Genomic DNA, 18,967 nt, shown 5'->3' with positions numbered 1-18,967 from the left:
TTCAAAACAGAGTGTTCTTTTCTCAAGAGTTTCCTCTGTTTCCTTAGTCTCTCCTTGTTCTTGATGCTCTGAAGAACATAAAAAAAAATTGGATTGTTTAATTTGTTTTTTGAAGTTCAGTTCCAACTAGGATACAATATTCCAGCTGAGGACTCACTAACGCCAAAGAGAACAACATAATTAATTCATGTCTCTTTTGTAATTCATGCTTTGTTAATGTAACTCAGAATGAGTTAACTCATTGTTTGTGGTCCCCTACTACAACAAAGAATTTTTCCCGTACTACCAGCAACTATTCTGCATCCCAGGTCTTCTCCACCCCTTTCCTAGCAGCTTTCTGTTTGTTCCTGAGAGGCTGTCAAAAGGGGATCAGCACTCGACCTGCTGGAAACAACCATGCTTGACAGACTTAAATGGTATTATCAAGATCCAAAGGCAATCTGCTGTTCTAAATTCTCTCTGAAGAGTACGAGTCACAAGGACTAACAGAAAAAATATGAGAAATGAGGATGGACATTTTAAAAAGAAGGAAAGCCAAATGAAAAAGTATTTTAACAGTAAGACTATTTCTTTTCTAGTAACCACTCCTTACTATTTCTGCTCCTTTAATCATAATCTACAACTCTTTTTTTTCCCACAAACCTCAAATGCTGAATCATGTAAGACCTAAATTGACCTAAAAATAACAAAATTCTGCTACTTGCAGCGTTTCCCCAAGGGAGATCAAAAAGTTCAAAACATTTTCTCTCAGTGACACACAGGGACTGCAACAAAGCAAAAACAACAAAAAAAAAGGGCATCCTGATCTTCTAAAATATTCTTATGAGAAGGGTTTCAAACAATGATCTTCCTTTCTGCTAAATTAGACAAATCATAAGGAACAATTAAGGAATGATGAGCAGATTTGAAAGCACAAATGTCCTTTGTGGTACTGTAAACACTGTCTCCAAAATCAGGCTGAAGACCAATTTTTTTTATTTTTTTTTTTTTCCATTTTAAGAAAAATAAAGTGTGTTCTCCTTCTGCACAGAAGAAAATATTAGTCATGGTTAATAATTTAAAAAATGCTTTTTCATAAGGGACACATGGCAGCACAGCAAATGCGAAGACATGTCACTGCCATCCAGAGGGACCTAGTCAGGCTCAAGCAGTGGGCTCAGGTGAACCTCATGAGGTTCAACAAATCCAAATGCAAGATCTTGCACCAGGGTTAGAGCAACCCCCCCCACCTTACCAATACAAGCTGGGGGATGAAAGGATTGAGCACAGACCTGCTGAATAAGACCTGGCGGTACCAGAGCATAGCAAGCTGGACATGAGCCAGCAATGTTCCCTCACAACTCAGAAAGTCAACCATACTAGGGCTGTATCAAAAGAAACGTGGCCGGCAGGTGAAGGGAGGTGATCCTGCCACTCTACTCTGCGCTGGTGAGGCCTCACCTGGAGTACTGTGTCCAGATGTGGAGTCCTCAGTATAGGAGAGACGAAGACCTGTTGGAGCGTGGGGAGAGACACAGAGGAGAGCCACAAAAACAATCCATGGAACGGAACACCTCTCCTACAGGGACAGGCTGAGAGAGCTGGGGCTGTTCAGCCTGGAGAAGAGAAGGCTGTGAGGTGACCTGATAGAAGCCTCTCAGTATCCAAAGGGGAGCTACAGGAAGAAAGCGTACAGACTCTTTAGCAGGGTCTGCGGTGACAGAACAAGGGAAAATGGTTTCAAGTTCTAAGAGGGTAGATTTAGGTTAGCTATAAGGAAAAAGCCTTTTACAGTGAGGGTAGGGAGGCACTAGATCAGGTTGCCTAGCGACGTGGTTGGTGTCCTGCCCCTGAAGACTTCAAGGTGAGGCTGGATCAGGCCCTGGGCAAGCTAGCTATGACGTCCCTGTTAACTGTAGGGGATTTGGACTAGACGATCTTCAGATGTCCCTTCTAACTCTTAAGGATTCTATGGTTCTATATGACAGAATAAAACAATTGAATGCAATGGATTTTTTGAATAAAAATAGTCAAAATATGTTACAAGGTCACACTCAGGTCACACCTGAGAAGAATAAGGGTAACTGTCATTAATGGTAGCCTTTGGGCTGTGATGGTGTTGCTGCAGAGACCTTCACACGTATGCCTCTTACCTGCAACTGTGTTCACATTCTCTTAGAATTATAAGTCATTTACTCTAATTCTATAAAAATACAAAAACAATTCTATAAGAAATATCAAGACAGTATTTATACACTACTGTATAAACCCACAGTGTACCTACACCTTGAACACTGTGAGCAGCTACAACCTTAAATTGCAAACAGGGCCTGGTAAAAGTCAGAGAAACATGGAAGGGTGAGAAGAATGAGCAAAGATAGGGAAGGAGTCCTGTGAGAGAACCAGTTAAACAGACTTCTTAAGCTGAAAGATAAATATTTGGAGGGATATGGCGTGTAATAAGGAGGACAGTGTGGAAGAGATGAAATAACAAAATGACAAACCAGAGAAGACAGACTGGCTTAAAAGAACAAAAAAAAAAAAAAAAAAAAAATTTTGTATTATATGTATATATATGTATTTCCTCACACATATAACACAAACTTAAAACTAGGTAAGTATTTAAAATGCCAAAAAATACCTATAAATCCACGGGGACTAGGAGAATAAATGCAGGAAATTTTACCATGCCTATTGTACGCTTGACCCACTCTTACAATCTTTTTCCAGTGCTGCTACTGGCCATCATCACAGATGAAACTCCGTGCTACATGAACCCGTGACCTGAGCTCACAGTTTTCTTATGGTATTATCGAGCTTGGCAAATCAATTTAAGGTAAGTTATCTAAGATCCCATGCATGAGCTCCTCCCTTCGGCACACAAAATTATGCTGGTGCAGCCTACAGTTCTGTAAGCCTTTTAAAGATATTATTATTAGAAAAAACACAATATGAAAATGAATCACAGTGATTATTGAAAAGACCTACTGTTCATAGCTTAATAGCATCCAGAGAACTGTCACTTATCTGAAGAAGATTTTGCTTATTTCAAGTTTTGTGCCAATCTCTAACCTACACAAGTTTTCCCACCCCCATGAAAATCCATAAAAGAGCTCAACGACCTCCCAAATATATATTTAACATGAAAAAATGATTTGCTGATTTTGTTTTTCAGTTGAAAGTGTTTGTGACTTTGGTATTAATATCACTGCATAACCGGATATTCAGCTGCAAGCACACAGAGCTAACAGTACACCAGCAAGGCATTTAAGTCCATCTACACGCACACATTTAAGCATTTGCAAAACTGGACTGTAGGCAACACAAGATTTTAGGATGAGCTCTATTTTTGTGGACCATTCTACTTCTTGCTAGGCTTTCATTCATCAGTGAGAAGAATCAAAACCTACTCTGCAGAACTTAAGGAAAAGCACCAAATTTGATCCTTTATTTCTGCAGAAGCAGAGAAAATTCTTGCAGATTAGATTTTCCAAAATATGCATTGCTACCTTCCTCTAGTGATATATTTAATCAATCAAATTATTTTCCAATTGTGATTTCTGAGTAATCATGATTCCCTGACTAATTATTATTTTTGTCTGTAATATACCCACACTGTTGTTTGTTGGTTAGATTTTTTTGGTTTACTGTTGTTACAATCTAGAGAGAAAGTCAGCAAATAATAACAAAGACTAAAATGATAATTTTCTTTCTAAGAAAGGAAAAATAAAAGCCCTGCTGTTCACCTAAAAGTGTGTTGTCCCAAATACTTCTGATACTTCTGCCTGCTCTTCCCCAAGGAAAAGGCAACGCTGGCATTAAAAAAAAAACAAACCAAAACAAAAATGAAGCGCAAGATGAAGTTCAAGTTAAAGGATGCCTTTCTGCCAGAAAAAATATTCTTACCCCAATGTTCAAGGTCTACCAAACTCCACCAGGAAGCCTCACTCTTCTCTAAGACCTCCTAAAAATCTGATGATTAATGATATGCTTGCAGGAACAGGTGGAAATACATTATCTCTTCCTCTCTCTAACAGAAAAATAAAATAAATGACCACATATTTGTAGCATAAGTGCTTTCTATTTTTGCTTCCCTTCTGTCTTTTCATTCTGACTTTGGCTGTGAATTCCTCCAAGCAGCTAGCCCAGACCCAAGGTGCTCTGGAACTGACCTCCAGGTACCACTGCTAGTCCTGGCCAGCTCCAGCTCTCCAGGCAGAGTTGACGGCTGTCTGCAGAGGAAACTGAGGTTGCACTTCTCCCTGTTTTACTTCACCATTCTTTGCCTTTTCATGTTTTTCCTACCTGACAGTTCTTAAATTTGATATTATTTAGCTGATATGAAAGAAAGAACGTGGGTGTAAGTTAAGAAAAGAATGATCTGCACAGCTCTGTCACTTAACATCCTATGGAAGTGAGGGTGGACGTGATCAAAAAGCGTTCACCAACTTAACAGAGATAAGAGGACTTGCGTATCTTTAGCCTATTTTATCTTGCTAAACAATTTCACAGTTTCAAGCAGTGGGATAATTATATTGCATTAAAATATGCTTAAGTCTTACTGACAGCAATAAGAAAACTCAAAGGGAATGAACTGGCAGGAGTGTCAGAGAACGTTTACTTTTTAAAGATTTAAAAGGCAAAGTTCATCTCTAATGTCGACATAACGGATAAAGATTCCAATATTCTTCTTGCCTAAGGATAAATATTCTTTCAAAACATCCAACACAGGTCTTTAAAACAAATTCAAGTAGATTAATTACAAGAGTCCACTTTAAACCAACTAAAATTAATCTACTGATTTAAAGTAAGAAAGCCTAATCTCCATGCTTCATATGATAGCTGGCATGTTTACAACCAGATGTAGCTCTGTTCCGAGAAATCACTGCAAGACTTTCCAAAGTAAAAGACAATATAAACTTAAAACCGTATTGTACAAATTACATCCTTAAGAAAAGCTCCTAGAACTGGAATAAAACACTTGAATCTTTTAACAGAAAAAGCAAATTAAATTAAATAGGTGGCAGAACAAAGATCACGGCTGTAACATCCAGCAAACTGCAAACACACATTGTTCTTGCCACTCATCTGCTTTACTGCCCTATTTACATTTATCACAAAAAGCTGCTTCAATATGTGAGGGGAAAATATAACACTATGTAATACTTCTGTGTTTTAAACTTATTTACTTCATTTTAGGCAAGGGAGGCACAGAGTCTTCATACTGCTGAGCTCATTCTCTATTCCTCTGCTGAAATTGGTGCCTTCCACAAACCAAATATCCAGTATGCTGATGTAGACTACATAGACATTAAGGGGATAATCCACTGTTGACCATAAATACAATCAATCAATGATGAAGCCATAGAAATGATGGGAAAAAAAAAAAAAAAATCTGCTAAGGTCTATGCTGGCAGTGCTTAACACTGTTCCAGAAACTCCAGTTCGAATTTCATCACATGCTGAAGAAAGGGCATGCAGCTCAGATTTATGGCTGCTGTGCCAATGAACACTCACTTCTTTGAACCTCTAAACAATGACACTATTATTGCATGAGTAGGTGATATCTTCTGGTCCATAGGTCTCTCTGGCTCCAGTGACAATGTGCATGCATGTGATTATTTATCCCTAACGTGTATTTTAATTTAAACCATAGCCACGAAAATAAAAAGATTCTCCCTGACTAGTAAACACATTGATTTTACAAAGCACTCAAAAATGGCAAGAGCCATCATCAACAAGCCATCTTTGGATTAAGAGATTAAAAGAATTAATTGATAATGAGAAGAACTGTTTAACATATTCCACTATGTTTACAGTTTCACTGACTGTGATGGAAAATCTGTTTTAATGCAGCTTATAAATAATGACAATTCATCAAATATTTCACTGCCCTTCCTCTGAAAACTGCCACTTGTAGAAGTCTGAAATGTCATCATCATCCTCAGCTTAATTGGACAATATGTCTTCATTAAGCAGTGTGGTTACTCTTTGCACGTATTTATATTTAGCTTCATTACAATGCGGTTTTAACTACATATGAGGGAACAAATAAGTTCTTGCAAAGGAAGATGCGGAATCAAGATCAATCTGTGATAGAGAGGCTGTTAAGGCGGTCCTTCAGACACCAGACAGCAATGCCTGTTCTTCAGCACCTTGCAGTGTGAGGTGGAGGACTGCTGCCACATGCACAGCTTACAGAAGGCACCTAAGCAGCTGTCAAGAGTTTGGGAAGGAAGGCAAAACGGCAACCACAACTGAAAATACATCCATGTTCATGAAAATACCATGAAAATACAGCCATGTTCACAGATCTGTGGCCAGTGCAAAAGCAATGGTCATACAGGCTTTAACCTCTCACTGTCACCTTTTTTTTTAATTTTATTTAAAATTAGGGTATACACTGAAAAACACCTGATGAACAAAAATATTCTGAGGCTCATAAATGATCATGTAATATATTTTTGGTTCTGTGATGAAAATCAGTCACTCCTACTTAAAATGATAATTGGAGTTATTAGTCTTCCAGTTGCCACCAAATCAGTATATCTAAATGTAGAAGTAAAAATATTTTCATCCTTATAAAGTGCTATGGAAGTATATAAAGTTTTCAGCTAAAATTGTATCGAAAAAACAGAGAATATAAAATAAGTATGTGACTTGCTGCTGGCTTGACTCTCAAAAAGCCCCCAATTACTGAAGCATTCACTGAAGTAATACCAGTAAATACCAACAATTCTGAAGACTACATAAGTTTTAGTACTGCAGAAGTTACATAGGGACTAATAAAATTAGGTATTAACTGTTCCTTTTCACAGTGAAAGTCTGTGTCTCATGTGATGATAATAAATAAGGCAAGTTTGGTAAGAGTGAATGCCACTTCACTACCTGTGAAATCAGATTCACAACGTAAGGTAGGAAACATTTAATTTGGTGTTACTGTGATAACACAGGATTGAACATAACACTGCTGTTGATTCATAAGCAGCACTATTCATCACCCTCTCTTGAGTAATTGTTTTTTCAGACTGAAATTCATTATTTTTCATTGAAAGCGATGTAAAAACATATTCTAAAAAAGACAAATATATACAAGAAAAGCAAACATATGATACTGAGATAGGAAGAGCTAGAAACAAACTCAGAAACGAACACCTACTCTTTATTTTTTCTGAATACTGCCACTCATTTGTGATAATACATAGGACTTCCTATGGCTCCCAGTCTCCGTCTTCATGCTGTTGGCACAAGAGCTAGAGTCTGTTCAAACCACTCCAATTTTAAGCCCTAATTGTGTTTTCAGTAAAATCTGGGTATTTTTCAAATAATTAATATAAAGAAATTAAAGACAATTGTGGCAGATATTTATAATTTTACAGTTCCACAATACCTTATCACTTCAAGAAGTTGTTTGTTTGTTTTTCAACACTGCATTAGACTCGTTTGCAATTTAAACCCCATTCCCATTTTCTGGTTCTGCAACTGTATGGCTAAAGTAATACTCTGTTATTTCTGAAAGCACTTCTGACTGACCAACCCATTAGCAGCTAACTTAATCCTTCAAGAGAATAGGAACAAGACAACTTGTAACATCAAGGTATTCATTTGATTTCGGGTATGAAATGTTTACAATTTAGTACTTGAACACTGACTAATCAGGACATCAGGGATTCAGCTTAATGAAAACCAGACACACTTCCATGAAATCTGTATGCAAGCAGGTATTTCATACTGAGGGAAAGGTGTCACAGGGCATCAGCAGAATCTGCTCTTAGCATGAAAAGAGCACAACTTTCATATCTGCTGTTAATTAATTGCATGCATACAATATCAAAATGAGAGCTACTGCAGAAAAGAAATGTTATCTGTTGCATAACTGCTACTTCTCCCTGGTATCCACTACTTATCCATATCAGTCTTCTTGACAATATTAGTCTTTGCGTGAAGAACAAGGAGTTGCCAACGACTCGGTTAGCATACACAATATTTGCAGGTGCTCTTCTTCGACAGACTTCTTCCTTAGTATTTGAAGATGTTCATTCAGGTTAGTAATAACACTGTTGTACCCACACAACTTAATCATTACCTGGCCTTCTAAATCTTTTCCAAGTTTGTGAATATAATAACAGCTGAAGAACCACCAGCACGCAACTGAGACCAAGAAAAAGGCAAATGACACTAAAAATCTACTTGATTCTCAGAAGTTAATTTGGAATTCAAACTACAGTAATGTTAACCATCACAGGTTGCTATAAAAACTTGTGGCTGTTCATCCTACCCTAAATGATAAACAAAGCCCTGAAGTAAAAACCTAACTGAAAAGAAAAATCAAATGAAGCCACTGGTGGCAATATTCACTGCATTCTGTTTTTTATACATTTTCATGTAAAGCATGGTATATTTTCATACTCCCAAGAAACATGGAAATACTGCAAGTTATTTGAAAACCAAAAATGAGGTAAGATGATGTGTGTTCTAACTCCTTTGGGCTCCGTGAAGTACATATTACAGGGAAACTTAAACACGTTGTGACCAAATAGCATATTGAAGTCACAGCATTAACTGTGCAACTGAAGGAAGTTTAACCATATATGAACCTCATTTATCACATTTTTCATCTTTTATTTAAGTATTTAGTGTCAAGATTTTCTGGTACCTAGAAACACACTTCAGTAAAATCTCCAGTTTCTTCAAACACAGTGACATGTTCTGTGTAAACCAGCAATCACCATGCACTAGCGTCTGTATGAATTTGAATGCTACATCCAAGAAGGAATGCCTAAGGAAAGTCTATGCAACTTCCAATAATGACCATCATTTTATTTCTTTCTCCTGTTTTTACATTACAGAAACGACATCCTCGTTTTTATTAAGAAAACGTGGAGGAAAATTCAAGTCATGAAAAGGAACTCAAATGATTGTATCTAAAAACGCAGAGCAAACCACGGGCCAGCTGAATCTGAAGCACTTTCCCTGTCAATGCCTGCATATTAACATCTCACTTTTGAAAGCTGAGTTTGCCTGATTGATGAGATAGCTTTACATATTACTTTTAAAACCAGTGATCTAAAATGAACACAAGGGACTACATTTGCACAATTCAGTGTTTTATGAAGGTTAACAATATATTTTGTTAAAATATTCTTCCTAGAAACATTCTTAGCAAAGGAAAATGAGTCCTTTGACAAGTCTCCCCACGCCCCAAATAACCAGATGAAGTATCCGCATGTTTTCTACTAAGCAAGTGATTCACATTCACTGGTGACTAGTTCATATAGGCAAACGTTAGACTATACTCTTTGGTTGTAGCTAATTGACTGCCTGCTAGATACATACATCAAACTGACCACATGAACCTGATTTGAAAGAATACAGAGTTAAAGGACTTAAGCATGCCTTGCACTCACAAAATTCAAATACTTCAGTGAAGACAACTGAACTTGAATACACACGCGCTTACATAACACACCATGTTTTTCCACAGCTACCAGCATAATATGCCCTTAATATGTTCACTCTGTTCCACAAAGGACAAAATAAATCCCCATCAATAAAGGATTAAAAATGGCACAGGTCAATTCCTGTTAACTTTAGTAACTATCAATCAACACTTTGCCAAAAATAACAACAAAAAAATCTTTCCCGATGTGCTGTGCGTGCTTCCATTTCAGTTTTAAAGCCTTTCTGCTGATTCCACTCTGGAACACGGTGCTAAGTAGTAACCAGAAGAAAAATTATCTTGACTCCTTTTACGAGTTCAAGGAAGAAACTACAATGGACACATGACCTACTCATGTTTATTAACTTCTTAAAATATACATATATATCAAACCTTAAACGTCGTTATTTATATAACTAGACCACACCCATCGCTTGGCGTATTTCAGTAAAAATTCCCCAGTCCTTTAACAAAAGTAACAAAAGCACCACACAAATCATAATGGAAATCAAGAGACCTTTCATTTTGTTTTATATGAATTAGGTAAATCATAAGGTAGCAAATTTAAAACAAATTGAGGAATAATTAAAAAAAAAAAAAAAAAAGTAAAACCGTGGGGGGCAATTTGCACATTCTTAAAGCAATATTAAAATGTTGTAAAGAGGAAAACATTTCTTTATCACTACAAAAGTCAGCTGTTTGCCTTACATTTTGTAGAGACCGATGCAACTAAAAGACCCAACAAACAAAACCCCAAAATACAGATTAAAAGTAAAAATGTGAATCTCATTCTCAGTCAAGTTCTTGGAACTTCCATTGTGAATTTAAATTAGAATATGGCTGTACCCACAGGAAATCAGTAGTTTCAAATCCACTTATTTTAAAGGCCAACTCCCACAATTAAACAAGTATTAGTTAATTGGTATGCAATTTAAGTTTGCATATCCAAGCATACCCGATGTGCCACAAATACACTTGAATTAGTGCACAGGTATTGGCCATACTGCGCCTTCCATGAAACTGCATATCATCAGCTGCCTCTCTTTAAAGACTTGTGATACAGTGCATTCATTTTCAAATAAGTTTGATGCAGAATGTTTAAAATACATCTCAAACTAAAATGCAATGATTTTTAAGACAAAGATTTACATGACTAATAACGTAAAAATAACACACCTGTAATTTACATTGCAGCAACAGAGGCAGCTACCTTTCACAGCTCAACACCATCCATATTGTTAAAAATCCTAAAATTACCTCTTTCCTCATTCAAAGAAAGAAGGGTCCCATTTATCACGTTTTAGAACGCTCCAACATTTATCCTTGAAGCAATACCTGAGCTCTGCTTAAGTCAGCTTTTTTTTTTCTTTCTTTTCCTCCTTTAGACTTGCTTTTAAATACAGATAATAGAATAGCAAGTACTGAATGAAGACGGTTAAATACCACACGGGTTTCTCTGGTTCAGAAGGCCTCATTCCAAATCAGCAACGCTTAGCGCAGAACGCTTACTGTTTGACTGATGATTACTATCCGAGTATTTCTTTTTTCATTTGCCCTTGTACCAAAACACTACTTGGGTTGAAAGCTATTTCAGCTGGAAACATAATTTTATTTTAAGTTATCATTAACTTAAACTGGAGTAGAATCAAGCCCTGAAGCACAATAGCACATTTTTTAAAAAATCTGTCTTGCTCACACATCTTCCTGGAGAGAAACAGCATGCTAAAGCAACAGGAATTAAAAAAGAAAATCTAGCTCTTCTATACATTTTACACACACATTACCTATGAATGGCACAGAAAAGACAACAGAGATGAATAGATGAAACTGACATATAAAAGCCATTTACTTCTAAAACGCGATCAGATTTGTCTTCCTTTTTTAAGCTTGCACTGCTTTTTTTTTTATTATTTTTTGTTTTTTTGTTTTGCTAAGACGTATTTCAAATAACATCAGTTTCACCAGAAATCCTACTTAATTAAAAAACAGTATTAATCATTTATTTTTGTTTTTACTTTAAACCAAAATTGATTTTGAATCAAGATTTCAAATGAATTACTACTTGCTTCAAAGTCCCTGAGGCCCCATTCCTTTCCCCCCCCCCCTTCATGAAGAATAAGCTTTTCACTTCTATGAGGTATCCAACAGTTAGTTCAGTCGGCCCACATACAGTTGGCTTCTTTGAAAATGGAGAAATTTTTCAAAATCATAATTAAAAAAAATGCTTCTCCAATGTCACAGGAAGTCCACCTTTTATTTCTCCCCCAGAAACTCAGAAAAAAAAAAAAAGTATTACAGAGAATTGCAAAAGATATATGCCACTAGTTATTTTACTCAAACAAATAACATATCAAAGCAAAAAAAAAAAAAAAGGATGAAATGAGCAAAAATGCCTCAGAACCGAAATATGTGCAGAAGGCATATTTCATGTCAAACTCAACTTCCATTTCTAAAAAGAGTTTCTCATTTCTACTAACTTGCATCGACCAATTGAGCAACTATGCCCCATGTGGGAGTACCTTACAGTCGTTTTCTTAACATCTGCATTCTGTGTTAAATTCTAACTGAACAAGATGTCTGATATTTTTTCTTTATCTTGAACCTTCAAAGTGGCAGCTTTACCAGAGGCGAAACCACACACCAGAGAATATGAGTCATATAATAAAGAAACGACTCTTCCCCTTCTCCTTCTTCCACCCTGGAGCTATAATAACCTAAAGACACTGTATTGTAAATGGCTTCTTTGGTAATACTAATAGCACGAACAACTCATAATCATGTAGCCAATAAATGAAGATTTTTTTGTAGTCCTTACTATATCCGTAACAAATTGCTCTTGATACATACTGATACATGCATACATATATATGTAACTCTAAGGTCAACTTTAAATCGTGCTACTAGAAATATAATTTTCAATAATATTCATGTCTGTGCACTTGCTTTCATACCATGCACAAAATACAGAATCGATTACACATTTTTTCCATAAACAATAATGTAAAAAGCAAATGAAAGACATCAATTCGAGTTAATCCAAATGGTACCTCTAAGTTGTCTCAGAAGAGTAACCTCTATACAGAAATCCCTCCTTTGCTTACAATTCCATATCAAAAGATGGCAACGCTCACGTGCAATGAAACCACTGCTCAGGCCAACTACAATAAACAGATAAGGAAGCAAACCACCTTGCTCGACCACTGTTTACATGAATTTCCACTCTGAAGTGCAATAATATGGAAAATACTACTGGGGGCACTCCATTCTTTTATTTCCTTTTATATCCTTTTCTGCAGGTGAACTGTAACTCCGCAGACTGACACCCAGCATTTATTTCCACACAGGAAAACAGCTTTTGACAGTCTTATCTGAAGCATCAATAGGTACAACAGCATCAGAAATATTAAAGAGAAGACCTGGACACAAGAACAGCATTTACAAATATCTGCAAATAAATCAGCAACAACAAACTAACGCTGAAAACAAACGCTAGAACAGGTGCAACCACCAAAGCCTTGAAGGAAAGGTAAGCCAGAGGTAATGCTGGCACGAGCTCTCCTCAGAAGCATCTCCCAAGAAGTAAAAGAAAACAAGCCACCAACAAAGCAAACAATGCATCAGCAAGTCAAAGCTAAGAGACGCATTCCCCCTTAATGCAGAATAAAGCTGTGCTTCTCTTCTTACCTGTGTATAGTCAAAGTCAGAAAGAGGAGCTATGCTCTTGATGTAGTCCATTCGAAATTGGTTTTCTGGGTTGGCCAATGGAACTGGGGGTATTAAAGTGCTCATAGCTGAAACTATAGTCTAGAATTGGATAAAACAGAAACAAACACATTAATCTGGATAAATCTAAGATGCGGGATCAATAGAAGATAATCCAATCTGATCAGCAAAATAGGATTTCTCTCTGCACAATCTTAGAGAGCACAATTCTGACCATTTCCGCTATGCCCAAGCATTTAAGAACAGTATAAAGTATGTTCTTACCACAATCGCATCTTTAACATTTTTCCGAATATCCAGTATTTTCTGTTTCTTTTCTCTGCATTAAAACAGAAAGATTAACACTTTGAATTTGATTCCCAAAGCACTTCAGTCACTCGCACCTATTTTTTTTCTTCCCCATTGATTGTTTGCTTATCTGCTTTGCAATCGCTACACCAACTAACTGAAAACAACAGCAAGGCAAATATATCTTTCTGCTTATTCCTTTTCTCGCACAGTACAAAGAGCAATGCCCATTCATCCCTCACGTTTTCTTAAACCAGAGGATCGCAGCCACATCTGCAGAGCCTCCCCTGACGGAACTGGAAATCATTCTCCCGTTTTATTCATCTCCACGGCATGCTGCGGACATTCACTAAACGAATAATGCACAGCTGAAAGTCAGCAGATATCTGAAATTAACGCTATGGATTAATTGTGATTTCCAGGAAAGGGCGCTTGAGAGAGAAAATGATGCACCCTCAGAAATCAGGGTGATTTCTAACAAACGTGCCAAATTAGTTTCAGTTTTACGCTAAGCCAAATACCGGAAAAACAGCAGCCGCTGTCATCCTGAATGCGGCTTGACATATATTTTTGTATTGCAGACAGATGCAATATTGAGTTATTTGCTTCTATGTAAAAGTAGTCGCCATGTTGTTGCTACACAGGGCCTGTCAAGCGCTGCAGTAGCAACAGTGTAAGGTACAGCGAGGGGGCCAGGCGCAGAAACACAAACAGGCAGCAGCAGCAGCGATTTCCTTATTCTCACTCCCCTGTCCCCCTCCCTCCCCAAAACGCAGCGCCGAGCCACCGGAGCAGAGGATGCGGGCAGAAATTTCCCGACCTCAACCAGCTCCCAGCATTTAACGAAAAACAAGCCCCGGAGCGCCGGCGATCCTTACTCTGAGTTGAACCCATTGACGTGCAGGATCCTCATCTGTTTCACGATGGTGCTTTTCCCCGACTCGCCGGCCCCTGCAAGAGAAGGGAGAGGGCGCGCGGTGACACGCGGGCCGGGCTGCGGGCGCGCAGCATCTCCCACCTCCGCCGGCATCCGCGGGTCGCGGCGCGCCCGGCCCGGCCCTACGCGGAGCTCGGGCAGCTCTCTGCCCCTCCGCCTCCCCCCCCCCCCGTCCCTGCCCTGCCCTGCCCTGCCCCGCCGCCTTACCCAGCAGAAGCAAGCGGTGCGTCGCTTTGTAAGCCAGCCGCTCCTTCTGCAACTGCTTCTCTATTTTTTTGTTGGCTTCTCGCTGCGCTTTCTCATCGATACGCTGATCCTCCGTTTTGCTGTTGCCCAGACACCCCATCGCCGCCGCTCGGGAGGGATGTCAGGCTGCTGCCTGCGCGCACCGGGGTCTTACGGGGGGAGAGGGGAAGGGGGCGGCGAGGAGCAGGCTTTAAATCCCGATATCTCCGCGGCGCTCTCTCTTCGCTTCTTCCCCCCGCTTTGCTCAAATAAAATGGTCTCTGGCCGCTCTCTGATCAAAACAGAGTTTGTTTGTTTTCCTCCCCGAGAGGGATGCGAGGGGCCGAGGTGGCCGTGCCGAGCCGGGAAGGGCAGGGGGAGAGACCCGCGCAGCAACGCCTAACGAGCACCGAGGGGAGCGGCGCGGCGCGGCGAGGCGGGCTCCTCCTGGCAGCAGCCCGGTGCCGCTCTCCCCGCTCCCTCCCCGCCGCACGCGCGATCCCTATATTTCTCCGTGAAGGGCTATTTTTGTCTCTCGAACTCAGCACTGCCTCTCCCTGCCAGACCAGGAAACGGGCAGCCTGCAGCCCCTGCGCGCGGGGAAGGCGGGGGAGAAAGGTGGGAGCCGGACCCCGGCACCTGAAGCCCCGCCGGCCCGAGGCCTGCCGCCTCCGCGGGGCCCGCGCCCCCGCGCCCGCCGACCCCCGCCGCCCCCGGCCCCGCCGCGCCCCGCGGCCCTCGCCCGCCCGCCGGCCCTGCCGCCGCGAAAACCTGGAGCTGGCATCCGCCGCCCGCTGGAGGCAGCCGGCGCGTCGGCCCGCGGCTCCCGGCCTCCTCCTCCCGAGGAGGCGGCCGGCCGCCCCCCGCTGAGCCCGCCCCGCCGCGGGAGCGGCGCCCGTAGCACCGCGGCCCCGACGACGCGCGCCGCTCGGAGAGCCGCGAAGGCGCGGGAGCGGCGAAGGAAGGGTGGGCGCGGAGCCTCCCGCGGCTCGAAATACCGGCACCCTGTATTTCCGAGTACTGCTATTCCTCCAGACTGCCGAAGCTGCGCTCCCGCTGTGGAGACGCAGACGATGAAGGAGAACAGGCAGTCCTCCACCTGTGCTTGCCTCTGTTTTCAGGAGGCACTATGGCACCCAGGTGCCAGGTACCTGTGCTGATGGCCCTGCTTGGTCTAGAACATGGACACTCTTTTGTTCTCCTCCGTGCCGCTCCTCATTGCTGTTTCCTTTTCCTCCCTGCACAGGCAGTGTGTGTGTGGGGAGAATACTACAGGTAAAAATCCATAGGTTCTGCTGGGCCAAAATATGCGCTTGTTAGCATCAGACTGCCCATTTTTTAGAACCGAACATTTTTTCCCCATTTCTATTTTCCTGTCCTCTGACACAGATGGGACCGGAAGCACAATTCATGCCACCTGCAGTTTTTGGGGCTGCAGGGTGAACGGCTCAAGGGAGGAGACACACAACTTGCTGCTCTTCGCTGGCAGAAGGGATAAGATAGGATGCACAAGATGAGTGGAGCCATATTTATTTCCTATTTCAATGCTTAAGTTTTGCTATGTTCCAAATCTGCCTGGTTTTGGCCTTGTTTCTTCTCCCAGCTCCTCCTTAGCAGTTTTGTTCCTGTATATATTAAGGTGGGGATATTTGGTGCAGGTTTATTCCTAGCTGAGACAAGGCTTGGGGCCAACAGGACTTGACAGGATCATGGTATATCCTGCTTTTACCTTTCTCCGAAAGAGGGAAAGTGTTTCTCATTTCCTCTCTCCCCCTTGCAAACCCCATGACCCCTTTGCGTCTCTTCCTCCTGAGAAAAGATCACACAGTTGAAGAATGACACGTGCAAGTGACCTATGCTCAGAAACAACTTTTGGCTGTAATTATATTCACACTCTTCCTATTTTTTTTTTTCCTTCCCAAACGCAGAAGTCCTTATTCAGGCACATTCAGAACTACAAAATCCTAGAAATAACAGCAATCACAGAAGCAGCTCTCACCCTCTTTGCACACTGCACATTCTTTTTCCCCAGAGAGAAATCAAAGTTATCACATGTATGTGTGTCTTCTGCACACAGAAAAACCCAACTGTGAGCCTAAACAGGATGCTATCAACCTGCCTCTAGAAATGGTTTCAGCAATGCTGTTTTAGGAAACAAGCTTCTAGAACAAATCACACATGGATAAAAGCCAAATCTTGGGAATCCAAGGAAAAGGAGATTCTCCCTGCTCTGCCCAGTCAGCCAACATGGCATCCTCCTCGTCAAGTTCATGGTCCTCTTGAAAGCAAGATATTTTGCACTGTTCCTGCCCTGTCAGATCATTATATATATCTATATAAGTATGTATATATAAAAACTCATGTCCCACTCTCCTTTGCAGGTTCCTACTCAGGCCGAGTGCTGGTGAGCCCAAGCTATAAGCACAGAGGTTGTGCTCATACATTTGAGTGGAAGAAAACTGGTAACTCAGCTATTGCCCCTGCTACAGAATCACAGAGCAGCTTCTTTTGCCCATTCTGTTTGGACTAAATTGTCCACAAAGAGGGACAAAACTCAGTGGGAACCAGTAAGGATGGTGCTCTGGTGCTCCTACAGATACAGCTCCACTGATGCTGTTGCTCCTTACTCCTCTAATCATTCTAAGGAATGATGCAGAATATTTTCTTGAAAACATTACGTAGAGGCAGAGGAAGTTTTTCAACAGAAACCCTGCAGACCCTTTGCAGGCCGTCTTCCCTTATAAAGTCCCTTCTGTGGCTTTTGGTCTGTTTCTCAAAGACAAAGCAATGAAGAAATGGATGTTAATAAAAGCTTTCGGGGGAGCTAAGCAGTGGGAAAACAGACTCTTCCTGCTTGTCAGTCTTCCTGCCTCGGCTTTCACAGGGGTCTCTGACCTCAGTACTGTCACTGTCCTCAAGTCTGGGCACTGCACTAGCTGGCTAATGCTGCATGACCTGAGCTGCCTCTCCTCACTGACCTCTCTTTTTCATGCTTTTACTCCACCTCATTGTCAAACCACAGTCTGAAAAGAGAAAAATAAATGGTTATTTGCATAGGTATTCAAGAAAAAATAATTATTTCTCCGTGGTAATAAATTCTTGGTAGGTTTGTCTCCCTGCAGCTGTCAAATATTAACACAAAAGTACACACTCCCTGGAATGCTACATTTGGATTTTTGTAAGATACACGAACCAGGAACCTGAAAAATTATTACTCTGGCTGTATGAAAAATACTGACTATGGATCTGGTAAATACACAGCACACGCTATGCAGAGAAGTAAATGCCACAGTAAAAAATCTAACCTTTTGCCTTGTGTGTTTAAACCTGTCACCTCAGAGAAGTCCTTATAAAAACTTGGAGGGGAGCTCTTCTCCCTGATGAAGAAGGAAAAGGTCTGAGTCCACACTCACCCCAAATAGACCTCATTCCATGGATTAAGGACAAGCTCAGCGATGCAGGAAAGAGTCAGCCTCAGGAGGGGGCAGTTCTGTGGCTCCCTGACCCAGCTGTAGCGTCCCCATTCCTATGCCACACTCCTCCAATTACCGCCAAATCGCTGGCCTGGCAAAGCAGCTCACCCCTCTGCTGCTCCTTTGTGAGGCACTGAAGAGCACAGGTGCGCACAGCAAAAGGAAGGTGAAATAGTCTGGTGGAAGTCCGTGGAGTAAAAGTAATAAGGTTTGAAAATAAAGCAGAGTTTTCCAGAGAAAAACTGCAGGTAGCCGCCAGCAGAAATGAGGATGACAGCCTTTTGCTCCAAGAGAGCAGTTGTGAAGGGAGGCATTCACTCCAAGAATCATAGAATCATAGAATCATAGAATCACCAAGGTTGGAAAAGACCTAAGAGATCATCCAGTCCAACTGTTCACCTATTACCAATAGCTTCCACTAAACCATGTCCCTCAACACAACAGAAGCGTGCTAGCAGGCCAGATGCACCACAGAGGCCTGCAAGGAACAGCATCAGGTGAAAAGCAGCTTTGTGGTATGATCACATTAGAGAAAGAGGACAATCCTCTTTCACTCAAGCTGGTTATTCCTTCTGTAGGCTAGTTACTCCTTGTCCACATCCTGGAGGAAACAGAGAATGGGGAATGCCTGGTGGGGAAATCCCAGTCAGCTCAGTTGATGTTCAGACTGGTAAGACAATTCATGTGCTTATGACTTGGTTTTTCAGACTAGAAATCCCTTTCTGCAAAGACAGACTCGCACGGCAGCACTGCACACACTTCCATCTGTCAGTACTCCAAGCAGAAGTTGCTGACTAAGACTGAAATCCAGCAAGGGCCTAGTCACATTGAACAGGCTGAGTAACCTTGTGTGGTTCAAGATTACATATTACAGTCAAGTAATACTGTTAAGCTACATGACAC

At 41.0% G+C, this 18,967-nt stretch overlaps 1 protein-coding gene across 2 annotated transcripts in view; it reads right to left on the bottom strand.

Annotated features, from left to right (window-relative positions):
* GNAL (G protein subunit alpha L) overlaps positions 1–18,967 on the bottom strand; it is a gene marked incomplete at both ends in the record, with an annotated part of 178,154 nt that overhangs the window by 99,554 nt on the left and 59,633 nt on the right. The window contains 4 exons of one of the 2 annotated variants that reach the window (XM_079533019.1): positions 13,103–13,222; positions 13,406–13,460; positions 14,308–14,380; positions 14,574–14,712. In XM_079533019.1, coding sequence (XP_079389145.1) covers positions 13,103–13,222; positions 13,406–13,460; positions 14,308–14,380; positions 14,574–14,712 — 387 coding nt within the window. Of the gene's footprint in view, positions 1–13,102; positions 13,223–13,405; positions 13,461–14,307; positions 14,381–14,573; positions 14,713–18,967 lie in introns of those variants that run through there. The other variant, XM_079533018.1, reaches the window with a different exon arrangement.

Source organism: Tetrao urogallus, assembly GCF_951394365.1.
Source record: "Tetrao urogallus genome assembly, chromosome: 3".
In the NCBI taxonomy this organism is placed as follows: Eukaryota; Metazoa; Chordata; class Aves; order Galliformes; family Phasianidae; genus Tetrao; species Tetrao urogallus.
This window is presented reverse-complemented; position numbering and strand designations above follow the sequence as displayed.